This window comes from Aulonocara sp. 'chitande type north' Nkhata Bay, linkage group LG23 (genome assembly GCF_057382095.1).
Source record: "Aulonocara sp. 'chitande type north' Nkhata Bay isolate Kocher_YH1m ecotype deep benthic linkage group LG23, A_spYH_male_GT1.1, whole genome shotgun sequence".
Lineage (NCBI taxonomy): Eukaryota > Metazoa > Chordata > Actinopteri > Cichliformes > Cichlidae > Aulonocara > Aulonocara sp. 'chitande type north' Nkhata Bay.
This window is the reverse complement of record NC_141365.1, coordinates 40,489,701-40,517,577: the sequence shown is the minus strand read 5'-3', so window position 1 is coordinate 40,517,577 and position 27,877 is coordinate 40,489,701. Positions and strand designations below refer to the sequence as shown.

General features: G+C 42.9%; 1 protein-coding gene across 1 annotated transcript; it reads right to left on the bottom strand.

Annotated features, from left to right (window-relative positions):
* Positions 1–875: 875 nt before the first annotated feature.
* Positions 876–18,040, bottom strand: LOC147302407 (sodium- and chloride-dependent GABA transporter 2-like). Its single transcript, XM_086284570.1, has 15 exons — positions 17,917–18,040; positions 17,543–17,787; positions 17,243–17,377; positions 12,547–12,687; positions 12,350–12,440; positions 12,138–12,270; positions 10,711–10,845; positions 10,017–10,120; positions 9,096–9,220; positions 8,167–8,279; positions 7,931–8,068; positions 7,748–7,850; positions 4,547–4,647; positions 2,953–3,123; positions 876–2,852 (listed from the first exon to the last, which is right to left on the bottom strand). Coding segments are annotated over exons 1-15 (1,875 nt in total). The 5' UTR covers positions 17,919–18,040; the 3' UTR covers positions 876–2,714.
* Positions 18,041–27,877: the final 9,837 nt, after the last annotated feature.

Here is a 27,877-nt window from a genome sequence, read left to right as displayed (position 1 = left end):
GCCTGAGCAGAAACGAACTTTTTCTCCAGCATCTTTCAAAGCATTCAGTGAAACAACGCACAGACACATGCTTTGGCTCGCATCCTTGCAGCGTCCTCCTCTCTTCTTCTCTCCCTCCCTCTTCCTCTCTCCTCTTTTGAATCTCACACACTCAGCCCACTGGATCATTTTTAATCCACATCATGTGAAACAGAGACGTATGCCAAAGCAACCATATGGACATAAACCCTCCCCCGTTTTCCCTGCACACACACACACACACACACACACACACACACACACACAGTTACATAGTAACCCGGATCACATGTGCAAGAAGGAGGCTGCATTCAGTTTTGCACGTCACCAAAACGAGATGTGTGTGTTTGTGAACCCTTCGTGCTGAGCCACGTGTGTGTGGAGGACCAACCCGCTTCCTCTGGTGGCTGTGGGGGGAGGGAATCCAATACAGTTAATTGACAAACCGAGCCTTTTACATAACCGCCGGACTCTGTCTAAGTGCTGCTGTCTGAATTCCTCCCCACCCGCTGCTGCTCTCCCTCCCTCTTTAGTCTCCATGACACCCTCTCCTCCTCCTCCTCACACACACACTCCATCTCTCCTTGACTTCTATCCTTTCACGGATGTTAAACCAGCAATTCGCATCAGGATGAGGAGAACACTAATCACGGCATTTGTTCCTTTTTCCTCCACCTCTCTCCTCACTTCTTCGCCTCCGCTCGTCCACCCTCCTTGTAGAAGCCAGGTGTGGCCTCAGCATCTGTTATCGCCCCACTGAGGGAGACCGCGACGCCTCCCGGGGCCTCCCGGCGACACACCTGCACGCACACACACGGCTTGTCACACGAACTGAATTAAACAGTCGACACAAATGCTCATGTCCACAATGTTTATATATATATGTATATTAATATATAGTCATTTAGAAAAGAAAATAACAGTACAGATGGAGGATTTCAAAATAAAGAGGCACATGCATACACTTGTAAACAGAGATGATGACACACTTGGATCAATCTGAAGTCAATCAGAAAGACATCCAGGTTTGAATGACAGCAGTTTCAAGTTTCCATAAGAGTCTCTTTATATCTTCGAACATACTGCATTTGAACACATCACAATTGCTCAAGAAGAAGCGTTTCCAGTGAAGAACAGGTTGTGTCCTAAAGCACATTAAGTTACTGGAGACGTCGCCTCCACTAGGCTGAACGGTGATAGAAAAAAAACAGGAAGGAAAGTAGAGTGTAAATAATTAAAACATATTCTTGATTTACATTTCAAGTCCAAACATAAGGAACTGAAGTTGTTCAACTAGGACACATTCCTTCATCGCACTCCTGGTGTTAGTTTTCTATGTCGTAAACATATCTCTACTATCATTTACACGCTGTCTTCAAAGAAGTCTACTGCGTTCACACGTTAGAGCCGCAGAGAAAATCACAATAAAGAGGTCGGAGAACTAAAAACATTTCAACTCAAAAGTGATGTACAAAATTAAAAAATAAAGTCAGATATATTTTTCTGACAAAACAGTTGCAGCAGCAGTACTGCATTACTGCATGCTGGCTGTATGCATGTTTCCCTGCAGTGCACAGCTGTCTAAATAATGCCTCAAATCTTTATAAAAACTGCACAATTGCAACAGGAAGTAACAAAACCCCCCAAAACAAAAACAACAGTAATTAACTTTTTTAACAACAAAGACGTGTGATGGATAAAAACCGATTGCTGCACTTGATCTCAAGCACTTGTGCGTTGGCAGCAATAAAAAGGACTTGACTGAATGTCTTCTCTACTTGGTCTGAGGGTAAGACGTGTTATGATCCATTCAGATGTCATGATATTGCCATCACAGAGGGTGAAGCATGAGAAAAAAAAACAACCCATCCCTATAAATTACTGCATAACACGCCTGACTCATGGAGTCATTTCAGTTTATACCTTCACCCCAATGAATCGATGCACTCTTTTAGTGGACTCCAAAGCAAAGCAGTCATGCTAACGCAAACAGTAATCTCTCAGGCTCTCATAGAGAGTATAGCTCTATGTATGTATGACTGCTGGCAAATAAAGGGAACATTAGTCCTGCGCGCAGACAGCCAGCAGAAGCTATAATTATATGGTCCTTAATTACATGAATAAACTGAGACAACAGGAAAAAAAGCAGGTAAAGAGATAACATGATTCAAAGCCAGAAGGGTGTGCTGTTTTACAATAACCAGCTCTGGCAGGCAGGGTGTGGGTCTGGTGCAAAAGATTAAACAAACTGTGTCCCAGTTCAGGGCTGGACCCTCTGTAGAAAGCTCCAACCTGAAGAAACTATTCCAATAGCAGCTAGATGGTGCGTTCAGGTAGGTCTTGTTTAGTTTTGTTTACTTTAACTGACGTTTTCACTGAACTAATTCAAAATAACCTTCTAAAGTTAAATATGTGGAAAATATATCAGCTTTATCATCTGAATGCTCCTGTAGATGAAGGCCGTTGTAGATGATGTGGATGTCCTCTGAATCCCTTCAGAGAGCCCATAATTGAAGGATCACCTTTTGAGCTGATTACAACATTTAGTCAACAAGTACAGACTGATGAGGATCCAGCCCCTCTGTTGGTATCCAGCAGCATTAGCTCTAAAGTTGACCCTCTGCCCTGACACACCCGACTGACCGAGCAGCAGCCACTGTTACATTGTTGTCAAGTGTCTGTCGGGTCATCTTGTCCTAGATGATTTCTTTTAACGGTGCCTTTGACTTCTCAGTGAGAGGCAGACTGGGGCTGGAGGGGATCGCTGACTGGTTGGAGAGGTGGTGGAAGGTCAGTGACGGGGTTTCAACGGGGCTGCACAGGATTTGGAAGCGCTGCGGGATAGAAAGGTTGCAGTTAGTTGACTGTGGATCAGCGTCATTAAAGGCACAAGACAGTTTCACATCCAACAGCAGGAAAAACACATTGTATCACCTGTGTCAGGGTTCCCGGGGTAGTGACCAGGGCGTAGATGGCCCAGATGGGAAGCAGAGAAACGGATGAGAGGGTAAGGATCCAGCCCAGCGTTGTGGCCCATACTGGAGCCACCAGTCCTTTCCCCAGGCTCAGTGGTGACCAGCGCACCAGGGAAAATATAAATGTGGCCTGAAGAGGGGAGAAAGGAGGACGGGGTAAATACTAAAGGTCTAGGCCTCTGTCAGTGCGCCCCAGGGTGGCTGTGGCTACAATGTAGCTTGCCATCACCAGTGTGTGAATGTGTGTGTGAATGGGTGGATGACTGGTTGTGTAAAGCACTTTGGGGTCCTTAGGGACTAGTAAAGCGCTATACAAATACAGTCCATTTACCATTTAGGCTTAGACATTTTAGGCCAAAAATGGTAAATCAGTGTTTCCCAGTTAAACAGCAGCAGCGATAAATACCCTCCCTGAGAGCCCTTTAATAGCTGCTGGATGTAGACGAACAGGTGGCTGTTTACTCATTCGCTGTTATGCGGTCGATGAGATGTCTCCTAATGCTCTCAATAAATATGAGACCGGGAAAGAGTCTGGCTCTGTCCAAAGGCAGTAAAACACCTCTGCTGCACAATAAAAACATGAAGTACCTCTCCCAGATTTTCATCTGTGCAAAACGTGTTTGAATTTAAATAGTTGCTGATTATATTTTTATACTAAATTACAACTACGTGGACAAAAACAAAGAAACCCCAACGACCCTGGGAAAGGTCGTAAAATACGGATCAAACCAGAACGCAGTGATCTCCAAAACGCTGAAGCCCCATATTTAACCTAACAAGTGAAGAAACAAAGAAGTTTCTCAACATAAGATTTCAAAGAACAAACAGATTATCATTAAATGACTCAAGGCTGAAAACCAACGATCTTTATGGTTTAAGGCAGTGCTGCATTTAAAAAAAGACACAATTCTGTAGTGGAAATCATTTCATGGGCTTAAAAATACTTGAAAATTGCAAGTTAAACCTCAGAAAGTATCTAGAAACCCTCACAACCAAACAACAACAAAACAATTCTACAAACAAGAGAGGCGATGCTGCCGTCTTTGGGCCACAGCTGATTTAAGGATGGTCTGACTAAATAAGACTGGAACTAAAAACGAGTATCTGGAGCGGGAAGTGTGTCCATAACTGCAGCTTTCTTGAATGTGTTGCTGGCATCAAATTGAAAAGCAGACTACATTTTTCCAAATAACTTTTGACATGCTGTCTTTCTTCTGTTTCAGTTGAATGTAGCCTGAAATTATTTGCATTCAGTTTCCATTTACATGTCAAACAGTGTTTCAACTCTTTTGGAAACTGCTCGCATCCAGTGCTTCTTGCGTCCTGCCAACGGAGCTCATGATTCATTTTCTGCTCTGGAGGTGGTGGAATAAAAAGCCAACCTCACTGATAGAGAGACAAACAAGTGGCACACAGATGAACCCTGATATTTTCCTGAGAGGTGGAAGGTGGAATCTGTATGAAATCCCACACCTGTGCTAATGGACATCCTACTTCACAACAAACAGCTCATAACAAAGTGGAATGCAGGTCAGCGGGTGGAGGTTACTCACAGTGCACACGATCGGGGTCAAGTATTTCCAGCACAGGTTGAAAAAAGGAAGAGGGCTGTAGCCGGTCATATCCCTGATGTTGGCGCTGAAGCGCTCTGCTCCTGTGGCCAAAACAAGAACACAGTGAGGTTTGGTTGTGGTTCAGTTCACATCATGGTTTGGCAACGGTGGCCAACTGTGCTTAGAGAACATTTTTTCTTCCTGGTATTCATCGCCAGAGCGGAAAATACAAGCAAAAAAAAAAAGGAGAGAAAAACAAATTATAACTGAAATCGCTGCTGCACAGGACAAACAGCCAAGCTGCTGTTTACAGCCTGTCCACGCTCATACACTGACATCACGGTGAATGACCTTTGACCTTTCAGATATGAAATACCATTATGTTATTTTATCCTTTTGGGCAGTTGTGTGGAATTTTGTTGTAATCTTGTGATATACTGGCCAAGCTGAGGACACACACCAAACTGTCTGACTACCAACCCTCCTGAAATCCACACTAGTGCTTTTCTCGGCAGGCTTAAGAAAGTGAGCAAAATGCTATCAGTACCTACAGCTCTTTTCTTTTCTGTCTGGAGTGGTAGTAGGAGGAGCACAAACTGTCACATACTCTGCAACTTAATTCAGTTTTATTAATATATAACACAACAACCTCAAGGCGCTTTATATTGTAAGAAAAGAAACATCTACAATATTAAAAAGGAACTCCAACAATCAGACGACACCCTATCCGGTTGTTAAGTCTGACGTCACTAGCCGTGTCTGGGTCTAAACTCCGCTGCAGGTCCATATATCAAACGATCACTGTGGCATTACTGAGAGTTGAAAAACTGTCTAAAGTCTTTCATCTTTAATAAAATGATCAGCGTTCTGCTCTACCAGGTGTAACAATTGAGTTTAACATCCAGGCATCCATGAAAACGGAATTTATGACATTTAATGGAGTTAGAAGTTAGCAGGGAGTTAGCTCGCTAGCTTCTATCTAAATACAATATAGCATGTCCTGACTGTGGGGTTTTGGAAACAAATTAAAACGTACAGCTTTCTTATCACTTCCAGCATAAATGAAGACAGAAAACTAAACAGCAGTGACGTTTGTAGGATTACTGAAGTTGGGCTAGCTGGTATATAATGATGTGCTACGTGACCGCTAGCGACACAGCTATGTTAGCATAATATAAACAAGCTAACTTTTTTTTCCACTCGATAAAAGTTAACGTGAGTTTTCTCGGTGGTCAGAAACAAATGTAATCGCATGGCAGGATGCTGTAAAAGGACCAAACTTCAGCCAGGAGAACAACTGAGATAATCCATCCACAATACGAGGTTAGTCATTCATATACTGCTGCATGGGCTGGGCTGTAGTTACATCCTAAGGTTTTAAAAACTGAGCTTAAATAAATGATTAGCGGTAATAAAAGCCGAGGGAGGTCAACAGGGATCACTGACTGTTTTAGGAGCTTTTTGAGATCAAATAGAAGAAAATACATAACATTAAACATGTTAACAACACAAAAGCCATATTAAACGCAGACTACTTTAGACCCGGAAGTAGGATTCGTCGCGTCATCACTGAACAACCGGATAAGGAAGCACTTGGCGACAGTGGGAAGGAAAAACTCCCTTTTAACAGGAAGAAATCTCCAGTAGAACCAGGCTCAGGGAGGGGTAGAAACAGGACAAACCACCACACTGTAATGACTTACTCAATAACCTTAAAGCAATTTTGACACATGAAAGCTGGAGAATCTCGGGAGAGTCGGATGAGGAAGTTGTCTGCAGCTTTTCTTTCAGTTCAGTTCAGTTCAGTTCAGAGTGTTAGTGGTCATCAGAGTCCTTAAAAAACTGTAAATTCCCACAGCCGTAAAAAGGGGGAAAAGGTGCAGCTGAGTTGTGAACGCTGTGTCGCACAGTCCACTTAAAACCCTTCTCCTCAACTCAAGGAGAGCCATAAAAACAGGCTTTTTGGCCCTCATAAGCACCCACACCTACAAACACATTCTCTGCTGGAGTATTCAGCCTATTTTTTATCTCATGAAATGGCAACATATATTTTTTCTAACACTTAAAGTCGACTGTCTAACCTCACTGAGCGTTTACTGCATTGTCCTGATGTATGCATATAAAACACTCCGTCCATTGCACTTTTAAACAAACAGTGTTTTTGTGAATGCTTCAGACCTCCATGTCTGGCTGGAGTGGGGGCTCCCTGGGGCCAGCAGACTGAGACTGAGAGGCGACAGGGCCCGGAGGCTGATTTAGGGCCCGGAGGAGACAGACAGGGGCCTGGCTAGGAGCCAGTCTCCCTACAACAGTGGGTAGCTGCAGCCATGTTAATATACTGTCTACTGCCTCTAAGTGGAATGCCGGAGGAGGGGAAGAAGTGGACAGCGAGACTGTGTGTGTGTGTGTGTTTATCAGATTTGAGGACTTATATTCATTAGTGATAAAAGTTCTTTTTATTTTCTATATAACAGCAACCAGCTTAAGATTATGTATAATCTCATTATCCTACTGCCTGAGCTCCAACTGAATTTAATTAAAGTCAGACTAGTAGAAATGACTCGGACACTATTTTTCCATTAATTTAGTGCTACATTAAAAAAAAGAAAAGAAAAGAGCAAATAAAAATCAAACAAGAAGAGAGGAGACCAAAGCAGGAAAAAGTAGTGGAGAGAGAGAAAATCAAAGAAAATTGAAAATAAGCTAAAAAATGGAAAGAAAAGAGAATTCAAAACAAGAGTGGAAACAAGATAAAGGAAAGAACCAGGAAAATAGGATGGCAAAAAATATAAGAACATTGAAAAAAGTATTTAAAAGAAAAAGGGGAAGAGGGGTTAGGGAAATGAAATGTTACACCGGAAGAGTCAGTTTGCGAAGGATCAGAAAGAGCAGTGTGGCGAGGAGAAAAAAGGGGAAGACAAGGAAAAGATTAAAATTGAAAGGAAATGAATGATTAGATTGACAAGGAGATTAGATAAAGACGGAAAAGGAGGAGAGGAAAGGGAAGGAGAAGGAAAAAAGAAGTAAAAGGGCACACAAAACAGAAGAGATGAGGAAAAAGGGAGATGATCAGAAAAGGAAGGAAAAGGAAAGGGGGAAGAAGAGAAAAAGGAATGGGAAATATAGAGTGGAGGGAAGAATCATGAGGACAGAAAACAGGTGATGAAAGGGCAAGGAGCAGGCTAGAGTTGGGATTTGTACCGTAGACCCAGCCGATGGCCAGAGACTGGAAGATGGAGAGAAGCAGCAGACTGGCTCCACTGCAGGAGAAATGGTCATAGATCTGGAACACATACAGACCGCCCTGCACCACACAGAAGAGACGACTCATTAAAAACAGGCTACTTCTCCAACACAACACATCCATCCACCGGTGTGACTTACCGGTGTGACCATGACCAGTCCAACCAGGAAGCAGACGATGCAGACAAACAGCAACAGCAGCTCTCTGCGGTGACCTCGTCTGATCAGGTGAGGGTACAGGTCAGTCACTGATGTCATCAGGGCCTCCAGGCTCACAAACTGCACGAGACACATATGTCGGCGTGTTTCCATGACACCGAACGCAACGCCAGTGGAGAGAAATTCAAAGTTTGTCGAGGGTGTTAGTCTGCATCTACCTGTGTGTCCAACCCCAGCATGATGATCATGAGGAAGAAGCAGACAGCCCAGAGTTGGGGTACGGGCATCATGGCTACAGCTCTCGGGTAGGCGATGAAGGCAAGCCCGGGTCCTGAGAAGACCATGAGACCAAAGATATTACAAACAATTAATATAAGTTTCTTCTGACATAAAATAATGGAAAATATTTACTATTTTTATCACATTATCATTTAGAGCTGAGCTCGGTTTTGTCGGAAGTTTCTTCCTTCAAAGAGAGTTTTCCCTTCCCACTGTTGCCAAGTGATTATTAATGGGTGGGTTGTCTGTGTAGCCACCACGAAGCACATCATTAAATACCAGCTGGGCCAACTTCAGTAACCCTACAAACGTCACTGCTGTTTAGTTTTCTGTCTTCATTTATGCTGGAAGTGATAGCAGAAATCCCTCAGTCAGAACATGCTATATCATCTTTAGATGGAAACTAGCGAGCTAACTCCCTGCTAACTCCGTTAAACTTCATAAATTCTGTTTTCACGGATGCCTGGATGTTAAACTTCATTGTTACACCTGATAGAGGAGCCACACTAATCATTTTATTGAAGATGAAAGAATTTAGACAGTTTGTAACTCTCAGTGACGCCGCAGTGTTCTTATGACTTTGGGACCTGAAGCAGAGTTTGGACCCGGAGCAGGCTAATGACGTCGGACGTAAAGACCGGATTGGTATGTGTGACTAATTTTATGCTTCATTATTATTTTCACCACAAGGGCATCTTGATAAAATCTGGTTTGGGATCACTATCACTTCTGATTGTTTCACACTTCCTCCTCATGCTTTAACAGTTAAATTAAGAGTTAAATTAGCCTGTGGCACAAAACACCACAAAGTCAAAGTCTGCTGACTTATGCTGACAGTTCTGTGTCCTGAAGGAAAACAGTCTCTCACCTGATTGGGCTACGGTGCCTATGTCCACGCCTTGTTCCTCAGCCATGAATCCCAGCACCGAGAAGATGGCGAATCCTGCCAGGAAACTGGTGGCGCTGTTCAGGAGGCACAGCATAAAAGAGTCCCTGGAAAAATACATAAATACACACAAAATTAATCTGAGTTAACTAATTAGATTTCAATACAGTGCTGCCCAAAAGTCTTGAGCCACCCCTCATTTCCTTATATTTGAGTGGTAAAATCATGCAAACATACATGAAAATCCAGGATATGAGACAAAAAGGGAGTTTGTACAATTCTGACAAGCTTGAAAGTCGATATTTGATACGACCACCTTAATTCTTTATGTGAAGATGGAAGTTTTTGGCTAATAGGTCTAATAGTGAAAATGGTCGGGTACTAGGACTGGACTGAAAGTAGGTGAAAAAGCAGCCAATGTCCAAAGAAAGAACCGTGAAAGACCTTCAGAAGTCTGGAGAACTATTACTCAAAAAACTGCACAACAGTCTGGCTCCTGGTAAGCAGTATATACAGAGGGTGTCTCAAGAGTTTAGCACAGCACTGCGCTGAACACAAAAAACACCCTGTGAAAACTGAAAGACAGAACACAACCCCACTGAGGACTTGATCTGTGTGTGTGTGTGTGTGTGTGTGTGTGTGTGTGTGTGTGGGGGAGTCCTACAGTGTGGGAAACATGGCAGCGAGGGCTTTTCTTTAAGGTGTGGCTGTATCAGTGTGTTTTCTCTGTCCATTCCAGCCATTCCTGCTGGAAGCCATCTGACCAGTGGGAGCTTACATCTTACATTTCAGCAACTACAGTTTGTCTCAAGTCAAGTGGAAGAAGGAGAAGCCGTGTGGCCGACTCTGTTTTTACGTGGTTGTATGCATACATGTCTGTGTGTGTCTGACATAGTGTCTCACTTATAGCAGTCATTGTTGTATTTGTTGTAACTGCCCAGAGCTGTGAGACTTCCCAAGCAGATTCCATAAGAGAAAAATATTTGGGTACCTGCATCCATCCATACCTACAGAAACAAAGAGAAACAGAGAGCGAGAGGAGAAAGTGAAAGGACATGTTAGCCCACAAGCTCATATCTAACTGACTGATATACTTTATCAGCCTTGGCTGCTGTTTTGGGGTCAAAGGTACACCGTACAAGATGTTCTATATTACACAGTTTACAGGTAACATGACACAAACTTGGCTAATTAACAGAAACAAATAGATACTGATGCTGTCAAACCGTACCCACACGATAATAACAAACACTTTTTCACACCAGTGAAGAAGAGTTTGAAAGTCGCTTCTGAATTGATAGAGCGCAAAACCACAGCGACAATAAGATCTAATGATCTAGTGATGAAAATGTGGCACAGAGCAACAAATCAGATGTCACGTTGTAAACTACATTCAGCTTCACAACAATAATCCAATCTCCTTCCTGCTGTATGGCAGATCTGACATTTACTCACCTGACAGTGCGGCTCTCCTACCTGTAGGAGCTGCCGTATGACCTGCAAGAACGACTAGAAAAATGTCCTCCGACGTGATGCTTTTCAAAATCTGCCACCGTTTACGGACACATAAAGCGAGTGCGCGTTTGTGTTGCTGTACCTGTGGGTCAGCCAGGCGGGTAACGTTGGGTTTGAGGTAGTAGATGATTCCCTGGGTGGCTCCGGGCAGGGTGGCACCACGCACCAGCAGCACAAACAGCATTACATATGGAAAGGTGGCCGTCAGGTACACCACCTAGAATGTACACAAGAGCGTGCAGGGATGTGGTCGCAGAGACAAACAGGGAGGATGTGACTGTGATGTTCTTTAAAAAAAAAGAAAGAAAATACTACAAGAAGGAAAGTTGGAGTCTTAAAATCTGTTGACTGACGGCGGCGGAGGCACAGCAAATAAGTCCGACAAAGTGGCTGCAGTGTCGTGGCCCTTATTTCTCATCTGCTACATGAAAGGAGAATTATGTTTTGGACTTTACTGCTCCTCGAGGTTCTGTTTAAAAGACTTTATGTCACCATAAAAATGCTCCTGCCGTAGATATTTTTAAAATTTTATAAATAAATGGGTGCCATTAAATTATATGTAAGCATGTTTTGTTTATGAGGTAGGCATTTGGTTTTTTATTACTTTTTCATAGTTCCTTTGGAAACTTTTTTCTTCTCAAAAATGCATGTTGGCTATGCACTGTGTAAGAGGGAGAAAGTCACACACATTCTCCTGCTTCTACCTTTCTTTCTAAGCGACCTTTTGATTTGGAAATATGTCCAAAATCAGCCAGGCAGAGTTATAAAATCCCCTAACCTTTTCCCTACCCATGCTGGACAACATCCACCAATATTCACTCTTAAATAGTACATAAAGTACATAAAGTAGTATTCAGGACAGGCCTAGTTTCTTCATATTTTAGCAGAGAAGCCCTGTTTTTGACAAGTGAGCAAGCGCTGGCTCTGCTGCACACCATATAAATAGTTACCGAGACGCGACCACCTCCAGTGACACCTATATTTATCTGACCCTGTGCTCTGGGGGATTGTAAAAACAGTTTTCACACAGAGGTCAAAGCAGTTCTCATGATATCCATTTTTGTGGGCACAAAATGCTGACTTTAAAATTCAAACACTAAAACTAGAAAAAGTGTCAGAAGTGGAACATTCGCAAGAGCTCAAACACTTGTTTCTATCACTTGATGTGGGTGAGCACCTGGAAACCACAGATGGAACTGTGATGCTAATGCTATGTCTAAAAACTTGCATTCAGTATGGTTACCTAAAAGTTTTCTGGTGCTACAGAAGACTAACGCTTTTCTGACATGACTGCTGAACACTTTACTGCTGAGCTTATGGGCTCAGTCCCTCATTTCGGCCAGACTCCCAAAACTTGTTGGTCACAAGTTGTTAGTCAATGAGCGTGCACTCGTCACATCTTACACCAAAGATGGATGCATCCATCTTTTACACTGTCTATGGTGGCAGCTTAGACATGTAGCTGAGACAGAGAGGGAACTTGATGAAGCTGATGTGTCGACTCCTCACCTTTCCGGTAGACTTGACTCCCTTCCAGACGCAGAAGTAGCAGATAAGCCAGACGGCGGCCAGACACAGAGCCAGCTTCCAGCTGATCGGGCCGAGCCCGTCCAAAGTGCTGGACAGGCGGAGCACCTCCCGCCTTAGAACACACGCAGCAGGTGTTAGCACCAAAACTGTTTCAAGCCTCATAATCAATACTCTAAAGATGTTACACTCACTCCCAAAACTCCATGACAGGGGAAGTGGCGTTCTCCGGCAGGCTGCTCGCGTTGGCCGTTTGGTTGTAGGAGTCATATGAGAAACACGCTTCTGCAGGAGGACACACACAACAGACCCCAGTTTGCCTCTTAAAGTCTTTTGCATGGTAGCGTCAAATTGCAAGGATGACAGCTTCTGATTTCCTGTTTTTACTGACTCGTGTTCCACGTGTTGTTACAGTGCGACCACGGCAGCTCCGCCTGGAAGCTGTAGGACAGGTATAAGAGAGCCCAAGCCAGGATGACTATGTAGTAAACACAGCCGTGCAGGATCATCACCTGGCTAGCGTAGCCGAGACCTAAGGAGACACAACAAGTTGCAGAGAAGACAAGCGGACACGTGTGGTGAGTTATGTGAGCATGAAGAGTGGCATAAATGAGCTTCAAAGCCTCCATGAACACGCCCTCTGTTATCAGTTCCAAGTCACTTGAGTTTGAGATGAAAGCATCCCGTTACTCAGACACTCGACTTGCAGCCCACACTGAGTACATCTTCATTAGATATGAATGATAGTCTTATGAGGCCCTGAGTGGGTTACAAAGTGTAGGCTGTTTGGCTAGACAAATAGCTGTCTGTGGTATCCGCTAATGAAATTCAGGCCGCATCTGACGACGGGCACGCTAACTGCACAAACCAGCGAGGAATTCCAACAGAAGCTTTTCTTTGTCCAAGTTTGCAATAAGTACGAGGACATGTGCCCGAGGAAGTGCAGGAGTTTATTCCAGTGCTAAACACATGGCCTTCATGCAGCTAGCTGTCAACAAAAACAGAGTGTGCGCAGATATGTGTGTGTGTGTGTGTCTGTTTGTGCACGCATGCATCTGCAGGCCATATGGGCCAGAGTGGCAAATGTTGGAACAAGAATAATTTTTCATTAAATAAAAAAAAACAAACATAGCTCCACTGACACAAACACACACATACACCAATTTCAGAGGCGGTCCAGCAGCTAGCATGCTACTAGCATTAGCTGAGATGAACAAGCGTAACTGGAACATTTGGGTCTCGTCTCTTCTACACGCTCTTTGTCCCTTTCAGCAACTTTCACACTTTCTCTAGAAACATGGCAGTTACCCTCAGGGCTGCATTGCTTTGCTAACTACTGGTTGGAATCTGTGTGGCAGGTTAAGTATTTTTTGTTTTTTTTCCCCATGCATGCCAAAGTTGCACACCCTGCTAAAGTGTTGAGCAAACACAGAAACAGCTCCGGGGCTTGTCTAAATCTGAGAAAGAAATATATGACTGTTTTGTTTTGTAAGAAGCCTCTGCTGTCACAAAAATGCCCACAAGGTGTCAACTGGCAGTGCTGAACACAAAGCTGTGAATGACAAAAGCCTCGTGTCCAGTTAAGCATTATTATTATTTTTTTTTTTTTGCAGTTTCTCTTAGTGTTTGGTAAGGTCGCAGCACTAAAACCTGCTTGGGTAGGTTATGGAGAAAAAGAAAATGAGTTTAGTTATGGTTCTTTACAAGATCAACACTACACCTTGAAAAACGTGATGTGTCCATGTGACACTGGAGATGAGAGCAGTCTCATCACAGGGTCCCTTCATATAACATAGACTTGCTCTATCCCTCACACCATCTGTCCCGTGGTTTTTTTCAACTGCTGTGTTAAAGGTGAAAGATGAACTTGTTGGGTTGTGATTGTGTGTTTGGTTAATACTTATCTGAAACTCCTCTCTTGGACAGCGAGATACAAAGAAAACAAGACACTGCATGCTGTTCTTGGTCGGCAGGGAACGTGGTGCCTTTTGCACTCTTGAGCTGTTTTAAAGCACAAGCTGAGCTCCACTCTCCACTGCACATGCACACAGCTGGCATTTTCTGATTGCAGACACACTGTTTGTACAGGTTTTGTATTAACGTGGGAGCTTTGAATGCTTGTGCCAATATGGATGAAGAATGAGAAAAAAAGGCAAGGGGTAAAACCAGAAAACAGCACTGGGCAAAAATCTTGAGCTACCCCTCAACTTCTTTATAAGTTGGTTCCAAGGAGTCAGACTTTCTGGTAATTTTTTTAAAGTGGTCTTTAGCAATAGTTCTCCAAACTTTCTGAAGATCTTTCAAAGTTTTTCCTTGGACATTGGCTGCTTTTTCACTCATTGTTTCACTACTACTGAGAGTCACTGCTCACCTAATGCGGAGTTTTTAATGGTCAAATGCAGACCTTATTATCTCCCCAGAGAACTCACTTCGATCATACTCACAGCAGTGTATATCCCCCCCGACGCTAATGCTAGGTTGGCCATGAAAGAACTTTCTGCAGCCATTAACAAACACCAGAATAAACACCCCGAGGCTGCTTTTATTGTTGCTGGCGACTTCAACCACACCAACTTAAAGACAGTCCTCCCCAGATTCCACCAACATGTCTCCTGCCACACCAGAGGAGACAAGACTTTAGACCATGTGTATTCCAACCTGGCTGGAGCCTACAAAGCCACACCCCTCCCCCACATTGGACAATCGGACCATCTCTCCCCGTTCCTCACACCTAGGTATTCACCACTCATCCAACGTGTGAAACCTGCTGTGAGGACAATTAAAATGTGGCCAGAGGGGACAGACGCAGTGCTCCAGGACAGATTTCAAAACACAGACTGGAATATGTTCACCCACACAGACCTGGACCAGTACGCCTCATCTGTACTGGATTACATCTCCAAAACCACAGACAGTGTCACCACCCAGAAACGGATCACCATGTACCCCAACCAGAAGCCTTGGATGAACCGGGATGTTCGTCTCCTCCTGAAGGCCCGCAACACCGCCTTTAGGTCAGGAGATGCACACGCCTACAGCACAGCCAGGGCTAATCTAAAGAAGGGCATCAAAAAAGACAAACACCATTACAAAAAGAAGGTAGAAGAACACTTCTCTAACTCCAACCCCCGACGCATGTGGCAAGGACTCCAGACCATTACAGACTACAGGACCACCAAACCCTCCCCCGCATCCTCTGATGTCTCCTTCCTCAACGAGCTCAATAACTTTTATGCTCATTTTGAGTGAGGGAACCCCACAACCACAACCAAAGCAGACATGACACCAGACCACCAACCTCTGACTCTCTCCCCCACCGATGTAGGAGCGGTGCTGAGCAGGATCAATGTCCACAAGGCTGCAGGTCCTGATGGCATCCCCGGGTGTGTTCTCAGAGCGTGTTCTGGGGAGCTTGCAGGAGTGCTGACAGACATATTCAATCTGTCCTTGGCCCACGCTGTGGTACCGGCCTGCTTCAAATTCACCTCCATCGTCCCGATACCCAAAAACTCCAACCCATCTAGCCTCAATTACCACCGCCCAGTAGCACTCACCCCCATCATCACTAAGTGCTTAGAGCAGCTGGTCCTAGCACACTTCAAATCCTGTCTCCCCCCTCACCCTGGACCCCCACCAATTCGCATACCGCCAGAACAGGAGCACAGAGGATGCCTGGACACCTGGACAACAACAACACCTACGCCAGAATGCTGTTTATAGACTTCAGTTCAGCATTCAATACAATCCACCCCTCACAACTCATCAGGAAACTGACAGACCTGGGCATCAGTTCCCTCATCTGCAAATGGTTACTGGACTTCCTGACCAACCGCCCCCAACATGTCCGGCTGGATAACTGCTGCTCATCTACAATCACGATGAACACCGGTGTACCACAAGGCTGTGTGATGAGCCCTTTCCTCTACTCCCTCTTCACCCACGACTGCAGACCTGCTGATGGTTCCAACACCATCATTAAGTTTGCACTGATGAGGCCACGGTGATTGGCCTCATCAGTGACAACGATGAGGCCGCCTACAGGGAGGAGGTGGATCGTCTGGCTGAGTGGTGCGACAGAGACAACCTGCTGCTTAACACCGAGAAGACTAAGGAGCTCATCGTGGACTACAGGAGGAATGCTGACCCACATCCACCCATCCACATTAAGCGGACGGCTGTGGAGCGTGTGAGCAGCTTCAAGTTCCTGGGAGTCCACATCTCCGAGGATCTCACCTGGACGACCAACTGCTCCAAGCTGGTCAAGAAGGCTCACCAGCGCCTCTTCTTCTTGAGGACTCTGAGGAAGAACCACCTGTCCTCAGACATCCTGGTGAACTTCTATCGCTGCACCATCGAGAGCATCCTGACCAACTGTATAACAGTCTGGTACGGGAACTGCTCTACCTCGGACCGGAAGGCGTTGCAGACGGTCGTGAAAACTGTGCAGCGCATCGCCGGAGCACCACTTCCTGCCATAAAGGACATCTATAGGAAGCGGTGTCTGAAAAGGGCTGGGAAAATCATCAAAGACCCCAGACACCCATCACATGGACTCTTCACCCTCCTGCCCTCTGGGAGGCGCTACAGGAGCCTCCGGACTAAGACCACCAGGTACCGGAACAGCTTCTTCCCCACAGCTGTCAGACTCCTGAACTCTGCCTCCTGACATCTGACCCACGTTAAACTCATGGACTGAACATACACACACACCCACAACCACCTACACACACAATGGACAACTGTACCCTCAAACACACAATAATAACATGGACTGAACCACCACTCACAACCACTAGCACTTTATATAGCCTCTGTAGAAATTATCCACATATCTCACTTATCTTAACTGCACTACTGTATAGTTCTGTGTAAATAAAACATACTGGACTGAAAAGACGCACACACATCTATTTTAAAGAGGTGCAAGCACAAACTCGTGCATGCAGTTATACAAACATTTGTCTTTGGAAGACTGAATTTGATATGCATCTAATAGTAACAATAATACATATTTGATTAAATAATGAGGAAAAAAATATTGGCTGATATTACTGTTGGCTACATAAAACAAAAGGAAATAAAAGTACCTCCAAATAATGGGCACATATTCCTCCAGGCACTGACCCCTCCCAGGCTGGTGTACTGTCCCAGTGAGGTCTCCAGGAGGAAGAGGGGGATGCCGCACAACACCAGGAACAACAGGTAAGGTACAAAAAACACACCTGTGCCAAACATAAAAGGTGCTTTTAAGGAGCAAACCAGACCAGCTTAATCTTAATTTCAAGTCACAATGATTCTGAGAATGAGACTGGAAAAATAGGACAGGGAAAGGAGAAAAAAGAGACAAAGACACTTTAGACAATGCCAGTTTTACTTCCTCTCTTTACCTCCACCATTTTTGTAGCAGAGGTAAGGGAACCTCCAGACGTTTCCCAGACCGATGATCTGCCCGGCTACGGCCAGGAGGAACTCAGCCTTGGAGGCCCACTGGCCTCTGGCTTGTAGGCCGTCTTTGGTAGCTTCTTTTCCCATTGGCAGGCTCCCCTGGGGGAACTTGTTTAGCAGTGTCCCAGCAGGATTTGGAGGCAGTTGATCGGGCATTGCAGGTTCTGGCAGTGATACGAACACAACCCTGAATAAGGTGGAAAAGATAACGGAGACGATCAGGATGAAAGCAAATAACAGCTCACAACTAGTTCGGACTATTTGGAGCAAAAATAAAGTACAAGAAAGTAAAAGAAGGGGGCACGAAAGATCTCACATCTTCGCAGCCAAGCCTGAACGACAGGAAGCCGAGTGTGTCTGCTGGCAGTTGGTTTGGCTGCCTCACTTATCTACGATGCTTGTGTCAAGGACAAACTAATGTGGGTGTGTGTACTTTATCTGTGGACTGCAGGACTACCCCTTACTAAATGTGTCAGTTTCAACATAACTGGGAACTACTTCATACATTTAGGTGTTTTGTAAATGTACACACGGTGAAGGACATCCAACATTCAATAACTATGTCTACCTTTTACCTTAACTCCATCCATTGACTTGTAAAACTCTTTATTAATTTGTCCTTTAGTAAATTAATAAAGTTATTACAGCAGCAATAAGACACTCTGCTCCTTGTTATGTTAAAAATCTCTGATATTCAGACTATTGTGACTCACCAGAGTTTATGATGATATTCTTTATTATTCTTTCATGTAGTATTAATTGAAGTAGAGCCTCTAAACTTTAGAACATTTCTTAAATATGAATTAACTGTTAAATCCCAGCAAAAGCAGTGAGGGTTACAATAGCTAAGGTTTCGTAACGTGTCGGAGACACTTCCTCGTTTACTTTGCGTAACCTAGATCCCTCTTCCTTTCATAAACATTGTCAGGCCACGTGACCACCAAATACTGATATAACAAACACACCTAACACAGCATCTTTTCTTTTATAATCACTTCTTTTTTTAACCTTCCACCACGACTGGCCCGCTTATAACACCGAACATAAAAGCAGAAACGCTGACAATGTAACAACACATGTGTAGCTTCGGTTATCCTTGAAGTGAATGCTTTCCGTGTAACAGTTCCATGCTGAGGTTAAGCTAACGGCGGGGACCTGAGCGTTAAAGGCGGGATTAACACTCAGGATGCTCAACGAATAATGGCTGTAATTATTTCCCCGAACATGTGTCGTTACGCTCGCTTGTTATTTCACATATAATTTTAAAAATGTGTCAGAGAATTCACGGTGATATTGCCTACCTCTACGTTTCCAGTACTTCTTAATACCGCGACCACCCCTGTATACCGGCAGGGAAATGGTTTGTTCCGGGCACGAGCTGCTGTGTGAGAGACTGCTGGCCGGTGCAGCGTCTCAATCCAAATTTATACAGGCACTATGTTTGGGTCTGGTGTGGCGAGGGGATGTTAACCCGCAAGATGCAGGTTACAAAATGAAACACAAAGCATCATGGATAATGAGTAGTGTAATTTAGCGTTGCACAACAAAAGACTTACAACACTGTTATTGGGTACCTGCTCTCCACTTCCTTATCAACCTTAAGAATCTATCGCGTGTACTAAACCCGCTCTTTCCTCCAAGTATTTTGGGTTATTTTCTGATGAATATGAGTCATGTTAGGTCGTTTCTCAGAAACCTGTTTCCCACTATGTTCTTTTGCTACCTGTATCAGTCAGAAAACTGGTCTTTCCTGCTGTTACATCCTTAGTAGTGTTGCTTGTAGGCCATTAAAAAAGCTAACATTTATTAAGCTATTTAACATATAGTAGTGATTGTGTCTTCATTATGTCAGGCTTTCATTTTGCTGCCACCCACCTCAAATTTAGATGTGATCACCCTTAGAAGTCACTTAGTTTTATTTATCCATAATATTTGAGTGATGCATAAGAATGGGTTATGCAATTCATAATAATGATAACAGCACCAAAACTAGTCAAATGAGCGGCTATTATCCACATCCTTCCACACTGTAGCTGCTTTTTCTTTCCTTGATGAAATTTGCATTCTGTGTGATGGCATAAGCTGAAATAGCAGCAATGAGGGTTTCTGGCAATGCACTGATTTCACCACATCTATCATCTGCCACACCCTTATCTCGCGCTGTACTACTTGCTGTCGCTCACAGTAGGGCTTAGGGAGATTCCTACCTAAGTGATGTCATAATTAGAGCTGGCTGAATTTTTTAAAGAGGAAAGGTTCATCAGTTGTATTACCTCTTTTGATAGAGGAGAGAAAGAGGAAGAACACAGAGGGAGGACATGTAGACGGTTGGTGTGACAGAGGAGGATGCTAGGGTTAGGGTGGGATGGAGCAACCACTGTGAGAACCTCTAAAGCGAGCGGCCAAAAGAGGAAGAAGCACAGGTAACACTGGGATGTTCAGTGAGTGTTTGTTCTTGAAAACAGTCAGTGTCAGTCGAGGCTGTGTTTTCCATCCTATTCTATAACTTCCTTAGGTTTCTCCTTTTTTATGAAAAAAAGAGTAGACCTTGCTAAGTGTTCAACTTCTACCTGCTCCTGTAAAGGTGTAGTATGTGCATAGTGTGCCAAATGTAAAATTATTGTTATGTTGCCTTCATATATCACATGGACTGTAATATTCAGGGATAGTACTTAGGCTTTTCTTTGCTCTTGTTTTCTTGATATGAATACTATACACAAAGTTAAACTAACCTAACTAAACTAACTTTCTACTATATGAATATGTTTTAGACTTTCAACAATTAGAGAAGCACAAAAGGAAACTTTGAGTATTCCAACTTAGCTAATATAATTAGCTATATTTAAATAAACAAAGTGAGGGTTGCAGTGTAAACGGTCAGTCTGCATTCACGATGTCCTCATTTTGGGCGTTGCCGTATTGCCAGTCTTTGGATTATCAATAATTAATTAGACCTCAGAGAACCTGAAGGGCTTAATAAAGGCTAGAGTTACAGTGGATGGAGTAGACAGGACTCATTCATTTCACTGTGGGCGATCGTGGCTCAAGAGTTGGGAGTTCGCCTTGTAATTGGACGGTTGCCAGTTCGAGCCCCGGCTTGGACAGTCTCGGTCGTTGTGTCCTTGGGCAAGACACTTCACCCGTTGCCTCGCCTCTGTCAGTGCACCCCAGGGTGGCTGGGGCTACAATGTAGCTTGCCATCACCAGTGTGTGAATGTGTGTGTGAATGGATGGATGACTGGATGTGTAAAGCGCTTTGGGGTCCTTAGGGACTAGTAAAGCGCTATACAAATACAGGCCATTTTACTGTTGTGACTGATTAGCTTGATTCTTTTAAAATTCTCTATTCTTGTTCATGAGGTGGTATTTTTCAATCTGCTGTACATGTCTACTAAGCAAAAGAATGAGAACACATGGGGTGAAGCATCGATTACATACTTTCTGCAGTCAACAATGTCCACCATCGCATTTTTAAGCAACTTCATTCTAGCAGTCTGAGTGCAGTCGGATTTTCTAAGCAGTTCAATTTATTCAGAATTTGGATGTCAAAATTTAAACTAACCCTAACAGTGTAGGGTACCTGAAGTAGCTGTCAGCACATTTAATTGGCTGCATCACTGGCTCACTGCTCACTCAGCTGAACAAATATAGCCTCACTTAGAAAAAATATCTGTCTTTTTTGCTTTTTCATTCAAAAGAATAACATTTGCCTCCTGAGACATATTAGGTTACACAAGGTGTATAAATCATATGCAGAATTGGTGGATATTATAAATGGAGGACATACGCACATCTTTAAGTTTAAAAACTATGGACTACAATAAGATGTGAATTAGGGACTGAACTATGAACAATAAACAGTAGTGCCACTGGACTTTTATACAGACACTTTTATGAACCAAAGAGAAAGTCAATAAGATGAAAATGAAGACAGATAACACCATCCCTGAGAAAGGAGGGTAATTTAAAAAAAGCAGAATAATCAGATGAGACAAAAAGATTTTAACTTGATGTATGTAACTTAATTAGCTATGAATTTTCCCTGGAATTCTGTAACATAAGTAATAATTTAATGAAATCTGGTCAAATAGAATTTACTTGACTGGTATATATTAAGTTTAAACCAAGCATTTGCCTTAAGGATGAATTATTTGAACGTATACACCTTTGATTTGATATATTTCAGTTACATTTTACCCCAAACTATTGCTTCATATTTATTGAGTTTGAAGAATAAATTTAGGAGTGCAAGCTCAATATAATAATTTGACATTTGCTGAAAGGAAATTTTTCCAAGAGATGAAATAAAGTAGAGAGTTGCATCTGGAACTTGTGAAGTGTTGCAGCGTTGATGAAAGCAAACATCGGTCAGTCAGGGAAAGGATCTGCTGGAAGTCAGATCAGCTGATTCAATCAGCTGACGGGGAGAAGTCTGTTTCAGGTCTTTTAAAGGGGGTTTCTGCGTATTATGGTGGAACGACTGGATTCTTCTCCATTACCTGATGTAAAGCCTGACTGAGCTCGGGCAAATCTTAACAAACTTTCTACCAATTTGTAGAAATACGAAAGACTCCATTATGCTGCATACCTATTACAACACTGGGAGTTGTGATGAGACAGCCTATACTAACTAATTACTGCAAATATAGAACGCCGTAATGAATACAAGGTGATTTTGACTGAATGCAATCAACGTACCACAAGATATGAAGACTACATTTCAAACTGACTACATCACATCCATAGACCTTTTAGAGTGGCCATAATGATCATGACTGTGTACTTTTCAAAGGTTTAGATTATATGTGTTTTAAAGGTCAGATTAGCAAACAGAGTTTACGTTTACTGAACAGTCACTGCTTGGTTTACTCTGAAGTGGGAGTAAAAAAATGTACGCATTTCAAAACAGATCAAGATAACAGAGTCACCTAGTTACGTGCAACAACAGTAACAAATGTGTTGTTTGAGTCATCACATTTTTTTTGTTCCCAGTGTTGCTGTTGAATGCAATAATCCAGGTTATTTAAGGGCAAGAACAGGACATCTTATCTTGTTTACGTCTTGTGGAATTGTATGATTATGTTGATAAAGGTTAATCATTAGACAGTAGTAGACACATATGAAGGTCTTCTGTTCTCTACTGTCCACATGAACCAAATAAAGCTGTCTAAATACAGCTACACTCACTTTGTTAGGTACACATGTTCAGTCACTCGTTAATGCAAATATCTGATCAGACAATCACACTGCAGCAAATCAGTGAAATTTGGCATCTAGACGTGCTGAAGTTCAACCTGAGCATCAGAATGGAGAAAAAAGGTGATTTAAGTGTCTTCGAATGTGGCGTGGTTGTTGGTGCCAGGGGGGCTGGTCTGAGTAATTTGGAAACTGCTGATCTGCTGGTATTTTCCCACACAAACAACTCCAGAGTTTTTATAAAATGGTCAAAAAGAGGAAACATTCAGGGAGTGCAGTTCTCTGGGTGAAAATGCTGGAGGTCAGAGGTACATGTGCGGACAGCTTTGAGCAGATAGGACTCAAATTACCTGTCGTTACAAGCACTGTATGGAGAAGAGCATCATAATGTGCCATCTGCCCAGCCACCGCAGCAAAAACCACACTGGGTCACTGAGAACAAGAAACTGAGGCAACAGCTTAAGTGGGCTCACCAAAATTGGGCAACAGATTCTGATGATATTTCATTTCTGCTGCAACATTTGGATGATAGAGTGTGAACAACATGAAACATGGATCCATCCTGCCTTGTATTAACAGTTCAGGCTGCTGGTGGTGTAATGGTGTGGAGATATTTTCTTGGCCCCTCTGTACCAAGTGAGCATTTTAAAAATGCCACAGCCTACCTTGCTTGTTCCTGACCATGTTCATCCCATTATGACCACAGTATACCCATCTTCTGATGGCTGCTTCCAGCAAGAGAAACACCTTATTGCAAAGCTCCGATCATTTCAAACTGGTTTGTTGAAAATGACAATGAGTTCTCTGTACTCAAACAGCCTCCACAGACACCAGATTTAAATCAAATAAAACACCTCTGGGATGTTGTAGAACTAGAGATTCACATCACGGATGTGCAGCTGAGAAAACTGCATCATGATAGTGTGATGCTATGATACCAAAATGGGCCAAAATCCCTGAGGAATGATTCCAGCAGCTTGTTGAATCTATGCCATGAGGAGTTAAGGCTGTTCTGAAGGAACAGACAGTCCAATAAAGTACAAGCAAGGTGCACCTAATAAAGTTCTTACTCAAACATTTAACCCCGTTTCAGAATCACTGTGTTTTCAGCTACAATTATAAAAAGTAAAACATAAAAAGCACAATAATGCACTGACAGTTTACTTCAGTCTCCCTCATTAGTTAAAGAAATTCCCTGAAGAAAATTGCAAAGTCAAAGGTCAAGAGTTAGGAAGTGGTAAAAAAAGCATGGCAATCATACACAATGTAGAAAATCCTTAACTACATGCTTGCACCCCTCACACAGCCTCCAGATTCTTTGCGTCCAAGGGGACAAATAAAAGCCCAGAGTTAAGGGTCCTTCAATACAGTCACCGGCAAACCTGTGGCCTCTGAGAATGTGGAGCCCAGGTATGCAACTCATACAGGTGCTCTAAATGCTTTATAGCTCATTTTATTGCTGTCTTGTATCCAGGGCACTAGGTCACTGATATAGTGTACAGTGGTAGGCGTTGTGAAACTCTTGCAGCTTACTTCCAGGCTTTTTTAAAAGGCTGATTAAAGAAAGGATGAAAAATTCACAGATTCATCGTGACTGTGGGGCATCTGATTAGAGCCCTTCCACTAAACACAGTCAGAGTGAACCCATACACAGCCACTTTGTGTGTGTGTGTGTTAGTGTGTGTGTATGCGCATCACAAGCCTGGGCTTTACAGGAAAGTAGTTGCTCACATTACACAATTTGATTATCGGGTCCGTCTGCTTTGAGCCCTTCCTATGAACACAATCCGAGCACTCATATAAACCTGGTAACTGTCCAAAACACATGCAATCATAATTACAGTGAGACAGTTGCTCACGTTACTCACAAGTACTGTAAAGTGGTTGCTCATATTACACGCATGCAGCACAGGTAACAACTTCAAAAACAACAAAAACAGCAACTAAAAAAATAATTAAAACATTTTGGGACCTAATTCAGGGCCAGTGTTAGATATGTAAAACTAAAAGTTAAAGATATAAAGAGGTAGCTACTGGTATTAAAGATACCTAAACTGGTGTGAGTGGGAGCATTGACTGAAAGAAAAAAGTAATATTTTAGGATGATTTTTTTCTCACAACAGTTCCATGCAAAGCACAAATAAACACCTCTGTGTGAAAAGCTTGCAGCCTGGAAATGTCCCGTACACTGACAGAAGACAAATAACAAAACTTGGACTGCATGGCAGGCAAATACAAAAGAATTATGGGTATTGAAGTTTCAGGTACGTTTGTGTTGGGTGTGTAACTGATGCGCATATTGTGAGTGTAAACAGAGATCCTTTGATAATGTAAGGTGTCAGATTCGCTGGGCTTCCCAGCTGTAGTCACTGCTGACGTAGTGCCTGCAAAAGGTGCCCTATACAGGTATCTGACTAATATCTGACTGCTCATTCACTGGAGCTAAATTACGGTGTCGGTCACATGGTGATGTACAAATACACTATGTGTGTTCACCATTGGCTCAGAGAAACAGTTACAAACATACTCTAGAAGAACTCTTGAATTAGGTTATTATAAATGGTTGGTATAAATACAGCTTATTAAGTTTGCTGTATGTTTGTAATGTAATAGGGTTAAGATTGGATTTTTGGTAGATCTGATAAAGGATTAATGTTCACAAAGCCTTGGCTAAAGGTAGATACAAGCTACAAAAAACCAAAAATAAAATCTCATATATAAAATTATAATGTATATATATATATACTGAACACTTCCTGCCTGCAGACATGAATAGCACCATCTCTACTGTGCCTCTTGATTGGTCAAATAAAGTCGAGATATAATCACTTGCTTCCATAAATAAAACCAATGCAGATTGACTTTGACAGCTTACAAAACATTTAATAAACCAAATTTAGTTAAAATAATGAGGTTTTTCTTGACAGAATTTCTTTGTAACTGATCCATTTTCTTAATCCGAATGTTTTACAACACAAGTCCATCTATGTGATTACAGTCTTCCAGCTAGCAGACCAGAAAGGTGAGTGTAATTCTTTTTTTTTGAGAGTGATTCTATTTTTCCGAGGCATTCCAGTCTGACGCGTTAACAAACGCTTTAACCTTCAGGTCACTCACAGTGGAAGAAGTTAAAACGGTGATCTCGCCTCATTTGAACCCTGTCAAAGTGGAATTTTCAAGGACTCGATGCGGTCGAGATCTTCTGCTCCCCCATGTTTTAAATAGGTAAGCATTCCTGTGGCTGATACCCTTTCCTCTTTAACCTGTGTTAAAAACACACCTCATAAAAGAGGGATCATTTGAGTGTAACATATGGCCTTATGTCTACACTATAGTGGGTTCCTCTGAGGTTGGTGGTGGGCTGGATTATTTGGTGCTCATAATTGTTCCTGGAGATTTCTAAGCGCTTAAAGTAGTTCCCTCTAAGAATCAAATTATTTATATAGCGTCAAATCCCAACAACAGTCACCATAAGGCGGTTTATATTGTAAGGTGATGACCCAACAAACTAGAGAAATCCCAACAGTCAGACAGACCTATATGAGCAAGCACTTGGTGACAGCAGGAAGGAAAACATCTCTTGTAACAGAAAGAAACTTCTGTCAGAACCAAGCTCATATGGGGGCAACCATCTGCTGTGACCAGAGACAGCACATGGCTGCAGAAGAGAGCCCGTTTGAGAATAACTAATGATTAAATGGCGAGTGGTGTATAAACTCATACTAAGTGAAAAGAGCTGACAGAGGAAGAAACACTCAGTCCTTCATGGTAAGTCCCCAGTAATCTAGGTCTACTGCAGTATAACTAAGCAAGGGTCACAGATAAGTGAGTCAGGTAAGTGAGAAGAGCTATGCTCACATTCTAACCAACTTTACCACTCCGGAGGATCGCAAAGAAGACCTGGACAGTTTGCAGCAGTATATTGACGAGTGTTTTGAGCATGTTGTTATGGGGAAACCAGATAACAAGGCGCCGATTCCCTCCAGCAGCAAAGGAAAGCCGTCCTCGAAATTAAGCCACCTCAAAGACTCACTGGAGCCAGCTTCTCCACAAAACAGTGACATAGTTGACATTTTGGTGTCCATAGATAAAAAAAATAGTCCAGTTTTGACGCACGCCTGTCCCTCCTGGAAATCCTGCATAAAGATTTTCAGGATCTGCATGAGTCCATTGAGTTCAGCTAGCAGCAGTTGGAAACACGCTCAAAACGCCACCCTCAAAGAGTCAATGAAAATCCCTCAATGAGGGACCCGACTCTCAGAAGCAAACGAAAAACTCAAGGAAGCTGTCATCAAGCTCCAGGCCCGCAGCATGAGGGAGAACTTGGTGCTTTAAGGAATACCAGCAAAGGCAGAAGAAGATCCTTATGAGTCACTTCACCCAGATAGAATAGAATAGAATTCAACTTTATTGTCATTGCACATGCACAGGTACAGGGCAACGAAATGCAGTTTGCATCCATCCAGAAGTGCTTTAGTGATATAGATATATTACAATATATATTAGCAATAATATAGATATGTGAGTATATTACAGAAATGGGTCTATTATGGTATGTTATAATGTACACGGTATGAAGTATGTTGTGAATATTCTATAACTATAAGTATGTACAGGCTGTAGTGAGTACAAGCTATGTACAGGCTATGAACAGGATATAAATATGAAAAACTATACAGAATATGAAATAAATAACTTTACAGAAATCTGAGATATACAGCTATACAGAAATGGGAACTGTGCAAGTTGTAAACAGTTGTAGGGTTAAAAATGATCGAATGTACAGAATGATTATTTACACAGAGCTATACAGTAGTGCAGTTAAGATAAGTGAGATATAATTCCTACAGAGGCTATATAAAGTGCTAGTGGTTGTGAGTGGTGGTTCAGTCCATGTTATTATTGTGTGTTTGAGGGTACGGTTGTCCATTGTGTGTGTGTGTATGTTCAGTCCATGAGTTTAACGTGGGTCAGATGTCAGGAGGCAGAGTTTAGGAGTCTGACAGCTGTGGGGAAGAAGCTGTTCCGGTACCCGGTGGTCTTAGTCCGGAGGCTCCTGTAGCGCCTCCCAGAGCGCAGGA

Bases quoted from the DNA above. Each gene is read 5' to 3' on its own strand.
- LOC147302407 (XM_086284570.1), bottom strand. The intron at 8,280-9,095 runs GTGAGAGACTGT...TGGTCTTCTCAG, and splicing joins AGGCACCGTAGCCCAATCAG to GACCCGGGCTTGCCTTCATC. The intron at 7,851-7,930 runs GTAAGTCACACC...TGTGTGGTGCAG, and splicing joins GACTGGTCATGGTCACACCG to GGCGGTCTGTATGTGTTCCA.